General features: G+C 44.5%; 1 protein-coding gene across 2 annotated transcripts in view; it reads right to left on the minus strand.

The window, feature by feature from the left end:
• Positions 1 to 12,032, minus strand: part of Slc16a10 (solute carrier family 16 member 10) — a 104,799-nt gene extending 92,767 nt beyond the window's left edge. Inside the window, exon 1 of one of the 2 annotated variants that reach the window (XM_052164320.1) lies at positions 11,485 to 12,032. In XM_052164320.1, the coding sequence (XP_052020280.1) occupies positions 11,485 to 11,818 (334 nt within the window). In that variant the 5' untranslated portion in view covers positions 11,819 to 12,032. The remainder of the gene's footprint in view (positions 1 to 11,484) is intronic. The other variant, XM_052164319.1, reaches the window with a different exon arrangement.
• Between the last annotated feature and the right edge of the window lie 5,817 nt (positions 12,033 to 17,849).

A 17,849-nucleotide genomic window follows, 5' to 3' on the forward strand; every position in this document is an offset into this window, starting at 1 on the left:
TCAAGTCCAGCCTGGTCTACAGAACAAGTTCTAGGACAGCCAGGGCTGTTGCACAGAGAGACACTGTCCCAAAAAACAAACAAAATAAAACAAAAACATTCAAGCCAGCCTTTCCCTGGCAACTGCTCCTCCTCAGGCCTCCCTTGGTCCTGCTAATGGCTGATATAATCTAGGAATCCCAGTATAGAATAAAACTGTGGGGCCCTGTTCAAAAATTACTTAAGACACATTTCTCTAAAAAAAAAAAAATTGTTTTTGAAACAGGGTCTCACTATATAGATCAGGCTGGCCTTAAACTCACAGAGATCAAACTGTTTCTACTTCCCAAGAACTGGGATTATAGATGTATGCTACCATGGCTGACTAAATGTTTCAAAGACATATATATAGAGAGCGCATTCGGCTTTTTTGAGCAGGTTCTGGGCTCAGATCATCCAGCTTAGACAGCAGCAGTCCTGCTGAGGAGTGGCCGTAGCCCCGCCCCTCCCCAGAGCTGCCTTGTGCTCCACTCTCCTCACTTCCTGCACTCGCCTTGGCCAGTTCTAGAATGCCTCCAATCTTTCCCTTTTCAGCTACTTCCCTAAAATGTCAGCCAGTTTCCTCTCAGCTATGGATTTTGTAAACTTAATGCCCCACCCACTTCTTCCTTCTGAAACCCAAACTGTCCTTTTAAAAATTCATCTTTATATGTGTGTGTTTGTGCATGGTGTGTGAGGGCTAACAGTAACTCAGGGTGTCATTTTGGGTGACAAGCACCTTAACTTGCTGAGCAATCTCACTAGCCTTCTCCTATCTTTTCAAAGCTCTTCAGAAACGCTCCCCAAAACCCTCAGCCTCTCTCTATGCCTGCTTATCAATATTCAAACGTAAGTCAGACTCCAGTCTTCCACTCTCCAGGTACAACGTTCTTCTTCGTACCAGCTTCACCTTCTATGACTCCTGCTTTGTAGCCCAACCAAACCCAACGATACAAACTTAATAAACCCCTAGGCGTGCGCAAGTTTAAAGTCATGGATCCTAGCCAGGCATGGTGGTGCATGACTTTAATCCCAGTGCTCTGGAGGAAAACACAGGCAGATCTTTGTGAGTGCCGGGCCAGCCAAAGCTATACAGTGAGACTCTGCCGAAAGAAAGAAAGAAAGAAAGAAAGAAAGAAAGAAAGAAAGAAAGAAAGAAAGAAAGAAAGAAAGAAAGAAAGAAAGAAAGAAAGAAAGAGAGAGAGAGAGAGAAAGAGAGAGAGAGAAAGAGAGAGAGAAAGAGAGAGAGAAAGAGAGAGAGAAAGAGAGAGAGAAAGAGAGAGAGAAAGAGAGAGGGGGGAAGGAAGGAAGGAAGGAAGGAAGGAAGGAAGGAAGGAAGGAAGGAAGGAAGGAAGGAAGGAAGGAAGGAAGAGGAAGAAAAAAAGAAGAAAGGAAGGAGAAAAAGAGAGAGAAAAAAAAAAAACAGAAACTGCCCTGAATCCAGAGGCTCACATACCTGACAGAAAAGTTCAGTGGAAACATTCACACTAGAATGGCTGAGGCCTCATGTGTTAACTCTGCTGAAGAAAGTCTACCAATCTTTACGGTCTAACTCAAAAGCTACAAATCTTTAACCACTTATCTTTAGGGCTGGAGAGACCGCTCAGCGGTTAAGAGCACTGACTGCTCTTCCAGAGGTCCTGAGTTCAACTCCCAGCAACCACATGGTGGCTCACAACCATTTATAATGGGATCCAATGCCCTCTTCTGGTGTGTCTGAAGACAGCGACAGTGTACTCACATACATTAAATAAAATGAAACAAACACATCTTTTCAGCACTTCACTTGCCGAAGACTTCCTTGGTCAGCTGAGGAAGCCTGCATCTTGCATGCCTCACATGGGCAAGCTTGCTCCCTTCCGGCCTCTCAGACGCATGCAGTCAATCTCACTTACTTCTGTTTCACATGGCATGAGCACAGAACTGCTCAACAAACTGAGTGAGTTCTCTGTACTCTTCTAAAACTAAAAGCAAAAAAAAAATTATTCAGGACATATATTATATACATATGTCCTGAATGAGCTCAATATGTACATATGTATATGTATGTATATACATATACATACCAACCGATTAAAGGCATTTCAACAGAATGAGCCTGGGCGCGGGGGAGGCTGGAAAAAGAGCAGTAACCAGAGGACAGCAGCTCCTGCTACTTGGGCTTCGGAGAGGGGTGGACGGTTGAATTCCGTCCCTGCCCTCAGCTCCAGGGAAGGCCTTGACCAACACACCTCGGCTGGCAGAACTGAGGAAGGAGAACAAGGGACATGTGCGACTGTGCCAGCGGCTGAGCCGCAGGGGCCTGGTCTGATGGCCTAGAGTAGCCAGGGTGGCAGGTTACCACAACGAATACAACTAGTAACTGGGTGACCTCTAGGATAGAGAAATAGCCTCGAAGTAAAATATGCTGATCAGCACAAGGAGAAAGCAAATACACATGGGAACCGAAAGCTCCATTCTGTGTGCTGACTCCGGGAACCGAAAGCTCCGTTCTGTGTGCTGACTCTTCTTTTTAAATCTATAATTCCTGGATTGGGGATTAGCTCAAAGCTTTGTCTAGCAAACACAGGCATTGGATTTGGACCCTAGCACCAAACTCTGGTTAAAACAAATAAGAAAATGATTATGTATATGACATTAAATATCCTTTTTTAATCCAAAATCAAAATATGGACAAATAATCTGATTTTATTTAAAATCAGTCCCTAAGGCTGGGAATGGTGGCATATATATTTAATCCCAGAACTCAGGAAGCAGAGGCAGGAGGATCTCTGAGAGTTTAAGGCCAGCCTGGTCTACATAGTGAGTTTCAAGACAGCAAGGACTAAATTGAGAGACCCTTTCTCAAAAAACAAAACAACAACAAAAAAACTATAAAACTATTAAACTATTAAAAAGCGAAACTATAAAACTAAGCAAATCAAATTACCAGTTCCAACCCATTCCATAATAAACAATTCTCTAGAAAGAAGTAAGACATAATATTGGTATGACTAAAGGCTGTATCATTTATCCATTCCTACAAAACAGCTTCTTTTTTCTTTTACTATTTTCTATTACTGTCACTAATAACCAATCACTGACAAATATGAAGCCATCCCGGTGCTATCATTAGAGATACCACATGAGGTTACATAAAAGTAAAAGCTAAAAAAATAAAAATAAGACATAATAGCAAAGTTTTCTACTATTAAAACCCTTGCCTGGGGCTGTGGGCACCGGGCTCAGTGGTAGGCTCAGAGGTGGAGATAGGGGCCGGAAGCTCGCTCTAGTCCAGGCATGGGGCTCAATCCCCAGCAGGAAGGAAATCTGTGCAGAAAACTCACTTTAAGGAGCAGTGTCAATACTTATCTATGCAGAAAACTCGGTATTAAAGAGCAGGTTTTTACTTTTGTTTTCTTTTTTCTTTTCTTCTTTTGAGACAAAGTTTCACTACATAACCCTGGCTGGCCTGAAGCTTACTATGTAGACCAGGTTGGCCTCGAACTTGTGGCACATTTGTGTCAGTCTCTGGAGTGCTGAGACTGAGCCCAAGCGACAGTTCTGCCATAGTTTTCTGTTTTTAATCTTTTTCTAACTTTCTTTTTAAGTGTATGGGTGTTGTGTCTGTCTGTCTGTCTGTGCACAGTATGCATGCAGTACCTGCAGAGGCCAGATGAGGGAATGGGCTCCCTAGACTGGAGTTATGACGGTTGTGAGTAGCCGTGTAGGTGCTAGGGAAGCAACTCTGGACCTCTGCGAGGTAACGAGCTAAGGAGCTCTCTTAACCTCTGAGTCTTCGAGGCCCACCAGCCCCTAGTTTTCTATTTTTATAAAATGTAAGCGAGTTGGAGTTCAGATCCCATGTATGTGTGCGACAGAAATACCTGTTCAGCTTTCAGAACTGCTGCAGAATGTTGTCTGAGCAATTTTCTCTTGGGGGAAGGAAGGCGAAGTACTAGCTGAAGTGTGACCACGGTAGAGCAGAACCCTGAACCTCTGGGTGGGTGGGGACAGGAGGGGGGGCAGCAGGAGGGGGGCAGCAGCAGTCCCTGAACTTTTGAGGGGAAATGGAAAGGAGGTAAGGTCTCATGATATAGCCCTGAATTTGCAATGTAGACCAGGCTAACCTGAATTTCCGACGTAGATAGGCTAGCCTCAGACTCAAACTAGCCTGCTTCTGCCTGAGTACTGGGGTTGATGGTATAAGCGACCAGGCTTGGTTCATTTCCCTGACTTTGTACATTAATTTAACCAATTATCTTTTGCTTCACTACTGAGGACTTCACTAGCTAAGGAAGACCTTGATAGTTTTTAGTAATTTGCTCTTGCTGCTGTAGTGCTGGAGGTGGAGCCAGTACCAGGACTTCCCACAAGCTGGGCAAACCCTGTGGGACAGCTCAGCCCCACTTTGTGATTCTCAAGTCAGGAGGCTGTAGCAAGAATACATCAAAATTCCAGAGAGGCACACGAAGTCTATGCAGTATTAAAACCTTGTAATTACTAAAAGCTAAATGAGATCCCTAATTGTTTTCACAACCACGCTAAAAATGAAGGCTGGCAAAGCTTTGCCTGGTGAGTGATGCAGAGACGTTGCTCTTACTTCTGAGCACTGAGGGGAGACGTAAACTCCCCGTGAAGATGAGCACAGACACTCTGAAGACCGAGAGAGTCTTATGTTTGCTAAACAGAATACAGAAGTTGAACAGAAACTCCTCTTTGGTCCATATACAGTATTTCAAACCAGTAGCTCACAAATATCCCCTGCAACCATGAAATGAAAAGACTTCTCCACCTCAGTTCCTTAGTTCTGGCTTCTCTACGCAAGATGAGGAGTTACCTTTGCTGTCACTGAAGACTCAGTGTAATCACACACATTCAACACAATTAGCACTGTCCAGGATACCACTTTCCTCCTCCCCTGCAGGCTTGGACGGGCAGTTTCCTATGTGGGGTAGGTCTGCGAAATACTCAGATGTACTAGGGATGGCCATCCTGAATGTCTGCCCAACTAAGCATCACCCCGAGCTCCTGCGTGGTGATGGGTGGTGGGTGGCACCAGGTGAGGCAGGTGCCTGGAGCTTTGGTGAGCTGACTTTTCCAGTCATGTTTGAGGCTTAGTTTCTTCTTGTTGAGATTTGTTTGTTTAATTTGAATATGAAGTCAGTTTTTCTGATTGGGCTATTATGACTTGAAGTGGAATTGTCTTTCAAATATGACTTCACTTCTGAGGCTTAAGCAGAAGACATTATTGAGGGTCCAGATAAAACACAAGAAAATAAGTAGAAAACTGTATTGAGGGGCAAGGGCAGGGTGTTTTACTTTACAGGAGCAAAAAACTATGTCCTTAGTTAAAAAGATACTCCTAAGTCCAACTTAGTAGCTGTGAACTGCTATCAGGCTGCCCAACCCTAGCCTCCACAAGCTGACCCATGATAAGGCTAGTTTGGAAAGGTAAGCGGCAGGTGTGCATAGTTCAGATATGAGGGAACCCCAGGCAGAAGGACTGTCTGACAGGGAGTTTGATGTCAGCCTGGACAAGATCCTGTCTCAAAATAAACGAAAATGTAAAATAAGGCAATGCATGGAGACCTTCTCTTTATGCAAAAGACTATACAAATTACCACTTAAACACGGGTAGCTTTGAAACGCTCTCTGTACTCCAAGCATGGTGGTGCATGCCTGTAATCCCACCACTCAGAAGTCAGAGCCAGGCACAGCAAGACCTTGTCTCAAAAAAATTTTTTTTTAATAATTAATTTAATTCCTTTCACAGATTGCTGATTAACTTAGAATAGGTTGAAATTTGAGTTCTGTCCTTCATTTTAAGCTTAATTCAAAACTCACTTTGATTTAGTCTCAAATCTCCAAAATGTAATAGCCCCCAATCATCCCAAGTGCTCAAAATGTGACTACCGTTGCATAAAGTTCCAGGATTGTGGCGTAAAGAATGGAAGGCTCTGGAATCCTACAGGACTAACAACCGAACTGAGTGGTACACACAGGGGACAGGAACAAAGGTAATGTGACACACCTGCATGTGTGGGGGCTAGAGGCGGGTGGGTCTCTGCATTTGAGTCAAGCCCGCTCTACACAGTGAAGCCAGCCAGGACTACACAGACACTCTGCCTCAAAAATATCAAGAGAGAAAGGGACAGAGAGAGGGAGGGAGGGACCAGGGCAGACAGGCAGGCAAGAGTGGCTGGTCAGACAAGGGTCATAATTTGCAGACCTCAGGTATTAGGAGTCTGGTATTTTCCAGCAAGTAACATATGCCACTGATGGCATTTAAGCAGCAAAACTTATACAATCCATAATGTGATCCTGGCAACTGGAGCCCAAAGTAATAAAGACATGAAACAAAGACATGGGCATGGAAGAGAAGGGGGAGGATTTGAGAAGTAGGATGCAAATACAAATGGATGAATTCTGGGTGTGTTACCATCTCCCACTAATGCCATAATACCCACCATGGAGATTAATCATTAATTACATCAGAGCCCACATGATCTCTAGGACATACATCACACCATGTATATCTGACTTAAGGAACCCAAGGTACTCTATACTCTGAGAATCCAGAAAAGATGCATCTCCGCAAGGGAGTGACGTGTCTGGAGATGGGAAGGCTGCCGGGGTTGACTAAAAGGCAAATTAGCTGAGTATGGTGTGCATTTGAACCCATGGAAACGTCCAGAAATTGTAAACACCAGCCGGGCGGTGATGGCACACGCCTGTAATCCCAGCACTCTGGGAGGCAGAGGCAGGCAGATTTATGAGTTCAAGGCCAGCCTGGTCTACAGAGTGAGTTCCAGGACAGTCAGGGCTATGCAGAGAAACCGAGAAACCCTGTCTCCAAAAAAACCAAATCCAAAAAAAAACCCAAAAACCCAAAAAAACAAAACAAAAAAAAAAAAAAAAAAGAAAAGGAAAAAAAAAAAGAAATTGTAAACAGCATCTTAACTTTAGAGATAATGGCCCCAAGAAAATAACTGAAGCCATGGGGTTTGTGAAACGCCTGGATAGCCAGAGAAACCCAAGTACCTAGCTATAGGATTGGCCTCAAGAAACTATAGCACTGGTTGAACAGGGATAAATGTAAAGATACAGCAAACCATATTGAGAGCTCAGAGCTAGCTCTGTAAGCAGTGGTAGAGCCTTTGCCTAGCATATATACATACATATATATATATATCCCTGGATTTCATCTCCAGCACAAAAATTACAAACACAAAAGCCCAGAACACAATTTATCCTACAAGATATCTCACAACTTCTCCTGAAATAAGTCTGATACACCTTCCGCTGTGTTGAGTAGCAGTTAAATAGCAGGAAAGGGAAGGAAATAACCATGGCCGGCCCAGTTTTTCCTCTTTCTGTGGTGACTCACTGCGTAGCCGGGCAGACCTTGAACTTGCCTTCTCCTCTACCTTCCAAGCTCCAGGATTCTAGGTGGACACTATCAGACCCAGCCCCACACTCGTCCTTTATTTTCCAAGTCTGTGAATGGCTTTTGTGCTCGGTTGACTCTCAGTGGTTCAGATGAGTTACTTGTACAAGTAAGACTTCTTAGCTTTTCTGTCTCCAATGAAAGTAGGAATCGCGTGTGTGCTATTACAGTAACAGGTGTACAGGAACATAAGCCAGGTCTCTCTGTTATTGTAATCATCTCAACAAAGCAGTTATTACTTACTTCATTAAGACAGCGGCATGGTTGGTGGTACTGGCAGCTTTCCTTGCCAACTAAACCTCTTGAGGATAAAGGCAGCAGGATTAACTCTGACTTCCAGAGCCCAAGACTGTGACAGTCTAAATCTCCAGTTATTTAGGTGTAATACAAAACTATATTGTCATTCCAGGGCTTAGAAAAGTAGCCCAAAGCGAGCTAAAGGCAGTTTCTCTCAGATCCTCTCTTCCCTTCCTGTCTCTCACTCACTTTTCATTGAGGCAAACTGTTCCGACTTGAATTCTCTTCCTCCAGTTCCCAGGTGGGTAATAATAATTAAAGCCCTTTTCCTCAAAGCCAGTCATAAAAGCTAAAAAACAATCCTCTAATACCCCGCTCCACACTTCACAGGTTCTGTGTAAGAGCTATCTGTAGAGGCATTCTTGAACCTATCTTGTTTGGTCCCTAACACTGCAACTGAAGGATGGAGAAGGGCCTGGCCAGACAGTCCCTGTCGCTCTCCCTTTCAGTCTGCTGCTGTCACACTGCTTGCTACTGTGCCTTTCTTCACTAGTATTTGTTGACACACAGTTGACTAAGCTTCATTAATCCTATGACTAAAAATGGACCAGTTAACTTTAGATGGCAATCTGAAGGCTTGCGTGTCACATGCAACTATAACCAAATAACTGTGCTTTGTCTCTGGGTAATCTGTACACTGCCAGTTCAATTCAATGACCTTTGAAAGGGAAGGTCTAGACTCTATAGAGGATATCAACAGAAAGGTAAATGTGAAAATGTGGGGTTTAACAGGGGCTGGCTTGACGCTTCGGCGGCTATAGAAGGTGATGAGGTAATGCAACATGCTCCTGCCTCTACCCAGTCCCCGCTCAGGGGATAAGTGCCTAAAGAACATACTTTCACCATAAAGGGAAAGTGATGTACCAGTGAAGCGTGTGGACAGAGAGCCTCTCTTTCCACATCTTTTTAATGGTTGATTTAAAAAATAAAATAAATAAAAACAAAAATAAAAACCCTAATGTTAACTTGCACTTTAAATCGTCTGGAGAGAAGTATATTGTGTGTTGTTTCCCAATCTTAAACACAGACCTCCACTTTCAAGAAAGGCCATTGAAGAGCATGTGTGGGCCTAGAGAAATAAATAGCTCAGTGAGTGAGCGCATTGACTTCCCAAGCCTGAGCACCGGAGCTCAGGTCACCAGACCTGTGTAAAAGCTGAAAGTGAGACCCAGCACCCAACGCTGTCCTCTGACCTCCACAGACACACCATGGCATGGGCACACCCTCACACACACACAAACACATGCATGTGCATACATGTACACGTACTTACAGGTACACACAAGCATTCACAAGAAGATTTACACCCTCGAGTGAGCCCCAAGACTGCCGTGGCACTGCAGGAGGGACAGACAACTCTAAACTTAGCGGTCCCATGGTTTTCCAGGCTCCGGCAGTTGAGACAAATTTATGGATTCTGGCAGAAGCCAATGCTCCGGTTAACTGTGGTATCCATTTTATTTCCCAGAGACTGCCTTCCACTCAGGCAAAAGCATGTGCTTGGGGACAGAAAAAAACTGAAATGAAAAGGGGACAACCCAAGCTCTCTCGCTCCGTCTAAGCTGCCTGGATACTTCTGACACTGCTGCGTCCCAGCACATGGGTGCATGGCGGAGGCTGGAATCCTACTGTGTGCGTGGCGGAGGCTGGTGTCCACTGTGTGCCTTATTGACTTTACTGACCAATGTAGAGTGCATCTAGCATCCCCAGCCCAGAGCCTCAGTTTCAGAGACTTTATAACCAGAGAGAAAGGCTGTCAGTTCTTTCCCAGTTCCCACCACCTGCTTAAATTCCCTTGGAATTTCAGACTTTTAGAACAGTACTGAGGATCTTTACAGTCCAAATGTCTCAGGGGAGAATTCCTTCTCTGGAATACTCATCTGTATTTCAGCAGATCCTAAACTCTGAGAATAGCTGCCATTGTTTCTTCCTGCCACTAGTTCCAAACAATAAACATGGTGGTACATGGTGGTACATATTTTTAATACCAGAACTCTGAGACAAAGGCAGCCCGGCCTACATAGTGATTTTAAGCTAACCAAGACTTCAAAGTGAGACCTTGTCTCAAACGAAAGAGAGGGGGCAGGGAGATAAACTGGCAGGGGAGAACCAAACAGGTGTGGAACTCACTTACACTTCAGTGGGAGTAAATCTCAGCATTTACCAATTTTTAAAGATTTATTTATTTATTCTTACTTTATGTGTATAAATACATTGTGGCTGCCTCCAAATATTACAGATGATTGTGAGCCACCATGTGGTTGTGGGGACTTGAACTCCACAGGACCTCTAGAAGAGCAGCCAGTGCTCTTAAGTGCTAAGCCATCTCTCCAGTGCCAGCATTTAAATTTAGTTCTTTATTACTAATAAATCTAGTTCTCTCATGAGAATTCTAAGTAGATCATACATTATGTGAGAATTAATGTGGGCATTCTGGAGGCAGAGACCATCCAGAGCCAAACAGTGAGACCTTTCTCAAAAAAACAATTGAACGAACAAGATACTCTTAAGGAGAAGAATCCCAAGGAAATCTCCTTTTGGCACTGCCAGGAAGAGCTGCCTTGCACAGTACATACACTCTAACCAGATTTTCCATAAATGCCATTTTAAAAGTCGACTTCTCAGCTGGACAGTGGTGGCACTTGGGAGGCAGAGGCAGGTGGATTTCTGAGTTCGAGGCCAGCCTGGTCTACGGAGTGAGTTCCAGGACTACCAGGACTACACAGAAAAATCCTGTCACAAAAAAACCAAACCAACCAACCAAACATAGACTATTGCCAGGTGCAGAGTGTTCTTATAATCCCAACTGAGCCAAGAAAATCTTGAATTCAAGGATAGGCTGAGCAGAGAGAAACACAGTCAGGAAAGAAACGCACAAATTATTGATCTTACGAGGCTTCCCAAAAGGCAGCGGTAGCCCGATTTAGCAATGGGAATCACTCAGTCTCCAAGTCAGGTGATGTGCTCTGTCTTTATTTTGTTCCTCACTAAGACACTTCATTTCCCCGACTTTCCATTTTCTCACCCAAACAGAACTGACAACATCTGCCCTGCATGCAGCATGAGATGAAATAATGGGGGAAATGTTAGGCCGACTGACCTAGGCTTGACTTTTGCATAGTCAGGAAGCTCTTGACGAAAATGCAGAGTCTGCACCTTTTGCATTTTATTAAACAAGATAAAATGTCAACATAATAGAAGGGCCAACCCCTTATCTTCCTCTTACCATCCCACGTGGCTGCCTCCTATGCTGTCTAAATATAGTAGAGCGTGCAGCCCACTTTTAATGGGCTGCCTTTGGGACTCCCTGTGACCTTGGGATCCACTTTTACATTTTGCCAAACTCCCGCGCTGGGCTGAGTGGCATCCACCCAAACACACCTATCCTTCTGCAGCGTGGCAGGCAGATAACCACGCCACCCTGGCGGTCACAAAACAGACTGTAAAAATGGTAAAGTGGTGTTGTTGGTGCTGGAACGTTCAGTTTACTTCCCACCATTACGAGGAAAGAAAGTACTGTGGATTCTTGGGCACTCACTCTGCAGAAAGGAGGAGTCCAAAGCCTCGGGCAGGTACAACTCTGCAACTTGTTTGCCTTTGGGTTCCAAGCAAAAACTGGCAGAGGGAAGCCCCAAGCTGCAGGTTGCAAGTGACCCACAGCTCATACCCTCCGAGCACGGCAGGACGCACCAAGCTCCCACTTGTACCTCCGAATCCCTCCGCCCCACCGCAACGTCCCACCTGTCTTGAAGGCCATGTTCTCATCGTCCTTGGCCCTGAAGGTGTCCAGCATGGACACGAAGAGCACCCCGTAGGCGTTCTGGATGCCAAAGACCGACCCGTTGCACCACATGGCCGCCAGCATCACCAGCCAGCCCCAGCCGCCTTCGGGGGGCACGGGGGGCTCGTTGCCCGTTGACCTCCTCAGCTCCACCTCCACTTTCTCTGCGGCCACGTCGGAGGCATCCGAGGGTCCCGGGCCGGGCAGCGGAGCGTCATCCGAGGGCGCGGGCCCCGGCGGCTGCGCCTCGTTTGTCTCCCGCTCGGCGGCGGGGTCCTCCTGGGACGGCACCATGGCCCGAGGCGGCCCCGTCGGGCGCCGAGAAAGCTCGCGGGCGCAAGACCCGGGGTGGCTCGCGGAGCCTGGGACTGCCGCGCGGAAAGGAGGAGGCAGGCCGAGGCGAGGACTCCGGAGCCGCCGGCGGCCGAGCCTCGCACACCAGACACCGCCTAAGGCGGCCAAAGGACTTAACACACCGGCTGCCCCTCGCGCCTGACTGAGCCGGCCCTCAGCCGCCGCCTCTTAAAAGCGCCCCTCCAGCACCGCCTAGGGGCGTGGCCAGAACTCCTTAACAAGCTGAGCCCGCAGGTGATTGGGCATCGGCAAGTGGAGGCTCCGCCCCGTTATGGGGGGGGTCCGATTATCGCGCGCTTGCGCGCGCGAGCTTGAAGGCGCGCGACCGAATTAGCTACCTCCAGGAGTAATGTCACCTCCTCTCAGCATTAACCTAGAAGTTCTGGGGAGCGTCTCCAGTGTGTGGGCTGCGAAGGTGATCTATCAGGTAGTGCTTACCCTCACCGGAACAGAGAGTCACAATTGACAGTTTAGATTTCATGTTTGTTGTCCCTTTTGTGCTAATTATAATATAGAAGATTCCTTATGCCACATACCTACATAAAAGGCAATTCAAGAATCAGAGACCTTGTTTAATTACTCCAGTTCCGTGAATATACAGTTTGTTTTGAATACTTGGCACACTGAAGATGCTCACTTTGGAAGACAGACTGTGATTCTAAATTTTTCAACTAACAAACATTTTTAACAGGCAGCAAGAAAGCAATAGGTTTTGTTTCTGTTTGTTTGTTTGTTTGTTTGTTTGAGACAGGGTTTCTCTGTATAGCCCTGGCTGTCTTGGAACTCACTTTTGTAGACCAGGCTGGCCTCGAATTCAGAAATCCGCCTGCCTCTGCCTCCCAAGTGCTGGGATTAAAGGCGTGTGCCACCCCGGCCTGGCAAGCAATAGTTTCCAACTACACAAGTTGTTTTCACACTAAATAAAGAACCAGCACTTATATTCAACTCCTCTGGTCCCTGAAGCATCTTATTCCTATGTATCTTAATTTCTCAGATATTTAGATTACTCTCTCCAAACAAAATCAAAATACACTACTTAGGCACCTACCAGTGTGGCTGGTTACACAGTAACTGTAATTATCACATTTTCACTTCTCTCTGTCCTAAAACATAGAGAGTAAAAACAGTCCAGAAATAGAAAGTGGGGTTAAAATATTGGGACATCAGCTGGGAGGTAGTAACACAAACCTTTTACCCCAGCACTCGGGAGGCAGAGGCAGGTAGATCTCTGAATTCGAGGCCAGTCAGGTCTGCAGAGTGAGTTCCAGGACAGCCAGAGCTACACAGAGAAACCCTGTGCTGAAACCAGTTACCCACCCACCCACCCAAAAAAGATAGTATCTAAGAAAATAAGTTTGAGCTGAGCTCCAGATTAGCCACATGGTTTCATGGACAAGGATAACCAAGGAGCATTCCAGCCAAAGAAAAAGAAGAAACCAAAGAAAGAGGGGAATTCCAGAATCTGGAAATATAGGTCAAATGTGGGTGCTTTAGAGATTAAATTAAAATGACACGTTAGCTTGGATATACGATATCCCTCAAATGCTTTTCGTGTCTTAGTCACTGTCTATTGCTGTGAAGAGACACCACAATCAAGATAACTTTTTTTTTTTTACAAAAAGTATTTAATTGGGGGCTTGCTTACAGTTTCAGCGATTCAGTCCATTATCATCAAAGTAGGGAGCTAAGATGGTTTGTATATGCTCGGCCCAGGGAGTGGCACCATTAGAAGATGTGGCCCTGTTGGAGTAGGTGTGTCACTGTGGGTATGGGCTTTAAGACCCTCATCCTAGCTGCCTGGAAGCCAATATTCTGCTAGCAGCCTTCAGATGAAGATGTAGAACTCCCAGCTCTGCCTGTATCATGCCTACCTGGATGCTGCCATGTTCCCACCTTGATGATAATGGACTGAATCTCTGAACCTGTAAGCCAGCCCCAATTAAATGTCATCCTTATAAGACTTGCTTTGGTCATGGTGTCTGCTCACAGCAGTAAAACCCTAACTAAGATGGTTTCTCTTCATAGCAATGAAACCCAAACTCAGACACAGGGTATTGAACACCTTCTGATGTTTGTATACAAAACACTCATATACAAATAAAATGAACTAAATATCTAAAAAAATAAAAATAAATTAATAAATTGAATATACAAAGTTCTGAACTGCTGAACACCGTGGCCATGAGATTCTAATCATGCTACATATAAGTACAGTTTCTAGCTATGTCACATAATATAGGCTGGTTTGATGCCATCTTAGTGACCACTTGAAATCAAACAGCCAAATGTAGCTTTGAGCTACTTCAATGGCTATGGAGAAATTTCTAAAACATAATCTTTTTTGGGATGCACTCTACAAATCATAAACTCACAATAGCACTATAATTACGACTGTTTGGTAGGAGTGTTAATGAACATCTGTAGTTTAATATAATTTACCCAGACACACACACACAAACTCACCACCTAAAACCCTTATAGTGAATAAGTTGGCTAAAAACACATGCATGAAGACCACGGGTGGTGGGGCACACCTTTGATCCCAAAACTTTGGAAGAAAAGGCAGACAGATCTCTGTGAATTCAAGGCTATATAGTGAGTTCCAGGACAGTGACAGCTAGAGCTATGTAGAGAGACCCTATGCTAAAATGTATTAATTATTAACTAATTAATTAATGTACACATAGGGCTGGAGTTATAGATTAGTTGAAGAACTGTTGGAGATCGCCTGCCTAGTGTGTGAAGAAGCCCAGGGTTCAATCTCCAGCACCATGAGACAAAGAATTCTTGAAAAATTCTTCAAAAACACCAGTGCGCAGAATGGCCGAAGTGTAGAGAATATGCTCTGCTTGTGTGAAGTCCTGGGTTCAAGCAAAACAAAACTAAAAGAGGCTGAGGATAGAGCCTATTGCTTAGAATATGTACAGCCCTCACATTGGAAAAAAAAAAGTTTCATCATTCAAAAAAAGAGAAAAATGAGGAAATACAGAGTTCTTAAACATTGGTTTGCACAAATGATAAATGTGGTATTTTGTGCAAAAAAAAAAAAAAAAACTTTACTTCAGAAACAAGACTGAATTAACTCTGATTTCTACTTTCTTGATCTCTTTCCAAAGTCCCCTCAACTTGCCCATCTTCTAGCATCCCTCCATTTGGCTTCCCAAGGCCCAAACCAGAATGTGGAGGCCCCTCCTTCATATACCTCTTGGCTGCCTTCCCCAAATACAATCCTGTCATTTCCGGCTGGAGAAGAACACTTCACTGGCCCTACCTTCTGCGGTCCGGAAGTTGGTTCCCAGTGAGTTCTTCTCCCACAAACCATCATGCTCTCCTGAGTAACCTTGCTGCCTGCAAACTGAGCCTACATCGGTTCATCCTCACGGGTACCTCCTCAAACCCTACTCTACCCTGAAGGCTCACTTCTCAATTCAGGTCCTGTATAGACATCTCCAAGCCTTCCTGAAGACCTGCTTCTAAATTGACCCTATGCTACAGTGTCTCCCAAAGTTTATATGTTTTCAACACCATCTTTTATTCGAGAGCACAGAGAGGACCTTCAAGAAGTGGTTAGACCATAATGGCTCAGCCTTAACCAGTGGGCTCATGCCTGTTGTGGGGGAGGACTCCTGATAACAGGGTGACTCATACCCCTCCCTTCCCCATCTCTTAGGTGATACAAGGGTGAACATGTGCTTTCTTGTGCTTCTGTCCTCTGACACGGGATGAAATCGCAAAAAGATTCACACTAGATGCTAGCTCCTGACTCTTGGTTTTCTTAGCTTCCAAATCTATAAATAAATTTTTGTTATTTACAACTAAATATGCTTTTAGCTGAGTTCGAGGCCAGCCTGGTCTACAAAGTGAGTTCCAGGACAGCCAGGGCTACACAGAGAAATCCTGTCTCAAAAGAAGAAAAAAAAGAAGCATTGGGTTGCCTCCTTTTTTCTCTTTTTCTAAAGGATGAAACATTTGTTTCCAATGTGAGGGTTGACCTTAGGACCTCACATATCTAATCCCTAGCTTCCTCGAACTCAGAAATCCACCTACCTCTGCCTCCCAAGTGCTGGGAATAAAGGCATGTGCCACCACTGCCCAGCTTCTTAAAGGCCTTTTTATTTTGAAGCAGTGTCTTGATCACTTTTCTATTGCTGTGAAGAGACCCCATGATCACCGCAACAGCTCTTATAAAGGAAAATGTTTAACTTGAGCTGGCTTCCAGTTTTAGAGGTTTAGCCCATTGCCATCAATGGCAGGGGGAGCATGGAAGTGTGAAGGTAGACATGGTGCTGGAGAATTAGCTGAGAGTTCTACACCTCTATACCTGGGTCTGTAGGCAGCAGGAAGAGAGAGAGAGAGAGAGAGAGAGAGAGAGAGAGAGAGAGAGAGAGAGAGAGAGAGAGAGAGAGAGAGATTGGGCCTGGTTTGAGCTTTTGAAACCCCAAAGACCACCACCTATGACATACTTCCTCCAAGAAAGGTCACACCTACTCCAACTAAGCCACACCTCCTAATCCCTCTCAAAAAGTGTCGCTCCCTGGTGACTACATATTTAAATTCATGCCTCTATGGGGGCCAGTTTCATTTAAAACTACCTTGAAATTTCAGTTCTTTTGACTTAGACTCCCCAAGTAGCTGACTTGGCCTATTCCATCAACCTGACTTACACAATGAAATCTTTATCTTGACAGTTCAACTTTGAAATGGAATTCATTACCCTGAACCCTTCATGGGTCCTCTCCTCTAGGTTTCCATACTCTGATTATAGAAACCTTCCATCAGTAGAGTGGTATATAGTCCCCTTAGCAAGACCAGAAAATTTCAAATAGGGTAGACAACATTTTGAAACTTTTAAAAAAGTATAGTTCCACAACAAGGACATGATAGAACAAACTGAATGGAATTCAGGAATAACTTGAAGAGGGCTGGAGAGATGGCTCAGCGGTTAAGAACACTGACTGTTCTTCCAGAGGTCCTGAGTTCAATTCCAAGAAACCACAGGGTGGCTCACAACCATCTGTAAAGTGATAAGACGCCCTCTTCTGGTGTGTCTGAAGGCAGCTACACTGTACTTATATACATAAAATAAATAAATAATTCTTAAAAAAAAAAAAGAAGAAGAACTTGAAGAAACTTAAATTTGAGCTGGAAATGTAGTCCGGTGGTAGCATGCAAGTCTGGCATGTGCCAGGCTCTGGATTCTATGCCAGTACTAGGCATGGTAGCACAGGCCTTTAAGCCCAGCCCTCAGGAGACAGAGGCAGTCAGATCTCTGTGCATTTAAGACTAGTCTGGTCTACTTAGCAAGTACCACAACAGCCAGTGCTACATAAAAAGACCCTGTCTCAAACCAAACAAAAGAGAGTGGTATCTCCAAAGACAATATATACATATTTATATGACACTGAAGACAATCCATATTTTATGAAATATTCTTAATGGTTTTCAACATGGTTTTGATTTTGGTTTTGTTGAGATAGGATCACTCTATGTAGTCTTGGATGGCCTGGAAATCACTATGTAGAGCAGGGTGGTATCAAACCATAGAGACCTGCCTGCCTCTGTCTTCCAAGTGCTGTAATCGAAGGTGTATACTACACAGAGCAGATATGTTTTTTTATAGTTACAAAAGTGACTCAATCTTGTTATAGCAGATAACATAAAAAGCAATATAAAGGTAAACTGTTTATTACAGAACCACTCCAGTACCCTCACTTAATTTTTTTTTTAAATTATGTATTTGTGAGAAATGCAGCAGCCATTTTGTAAACACCCCCTATAAAACAGTATAGTATTGACTCTTGGTTCCAAATTATAATTGCTGTGTTCGGATTAATGGGAGAAATAGGAAGATGCCTGGTGTGTTGAGATCTTGGCTCAGTTTGTAAACAGTTTTCATATCAAGAATAAAATCCTGGCTCAATCCCCAGCACAGCACAAAGAGGATCTACTGGTGAAAACGCCTGTGATCCCT

This window comes from Apodemus sylvaticus, chromosome 19 (assembly GCF_947179515.1).
Source record: "Apodemus sylvaticus chromosome 19, mApoSyl1.1, whole genome shotgun sequence".
Lineage (NCBI taxonomy): Eukaryota > Metazoa > Chordata > Mammalia > Rodentia > Muridae > Apodemus > Apodemus sylvaticus.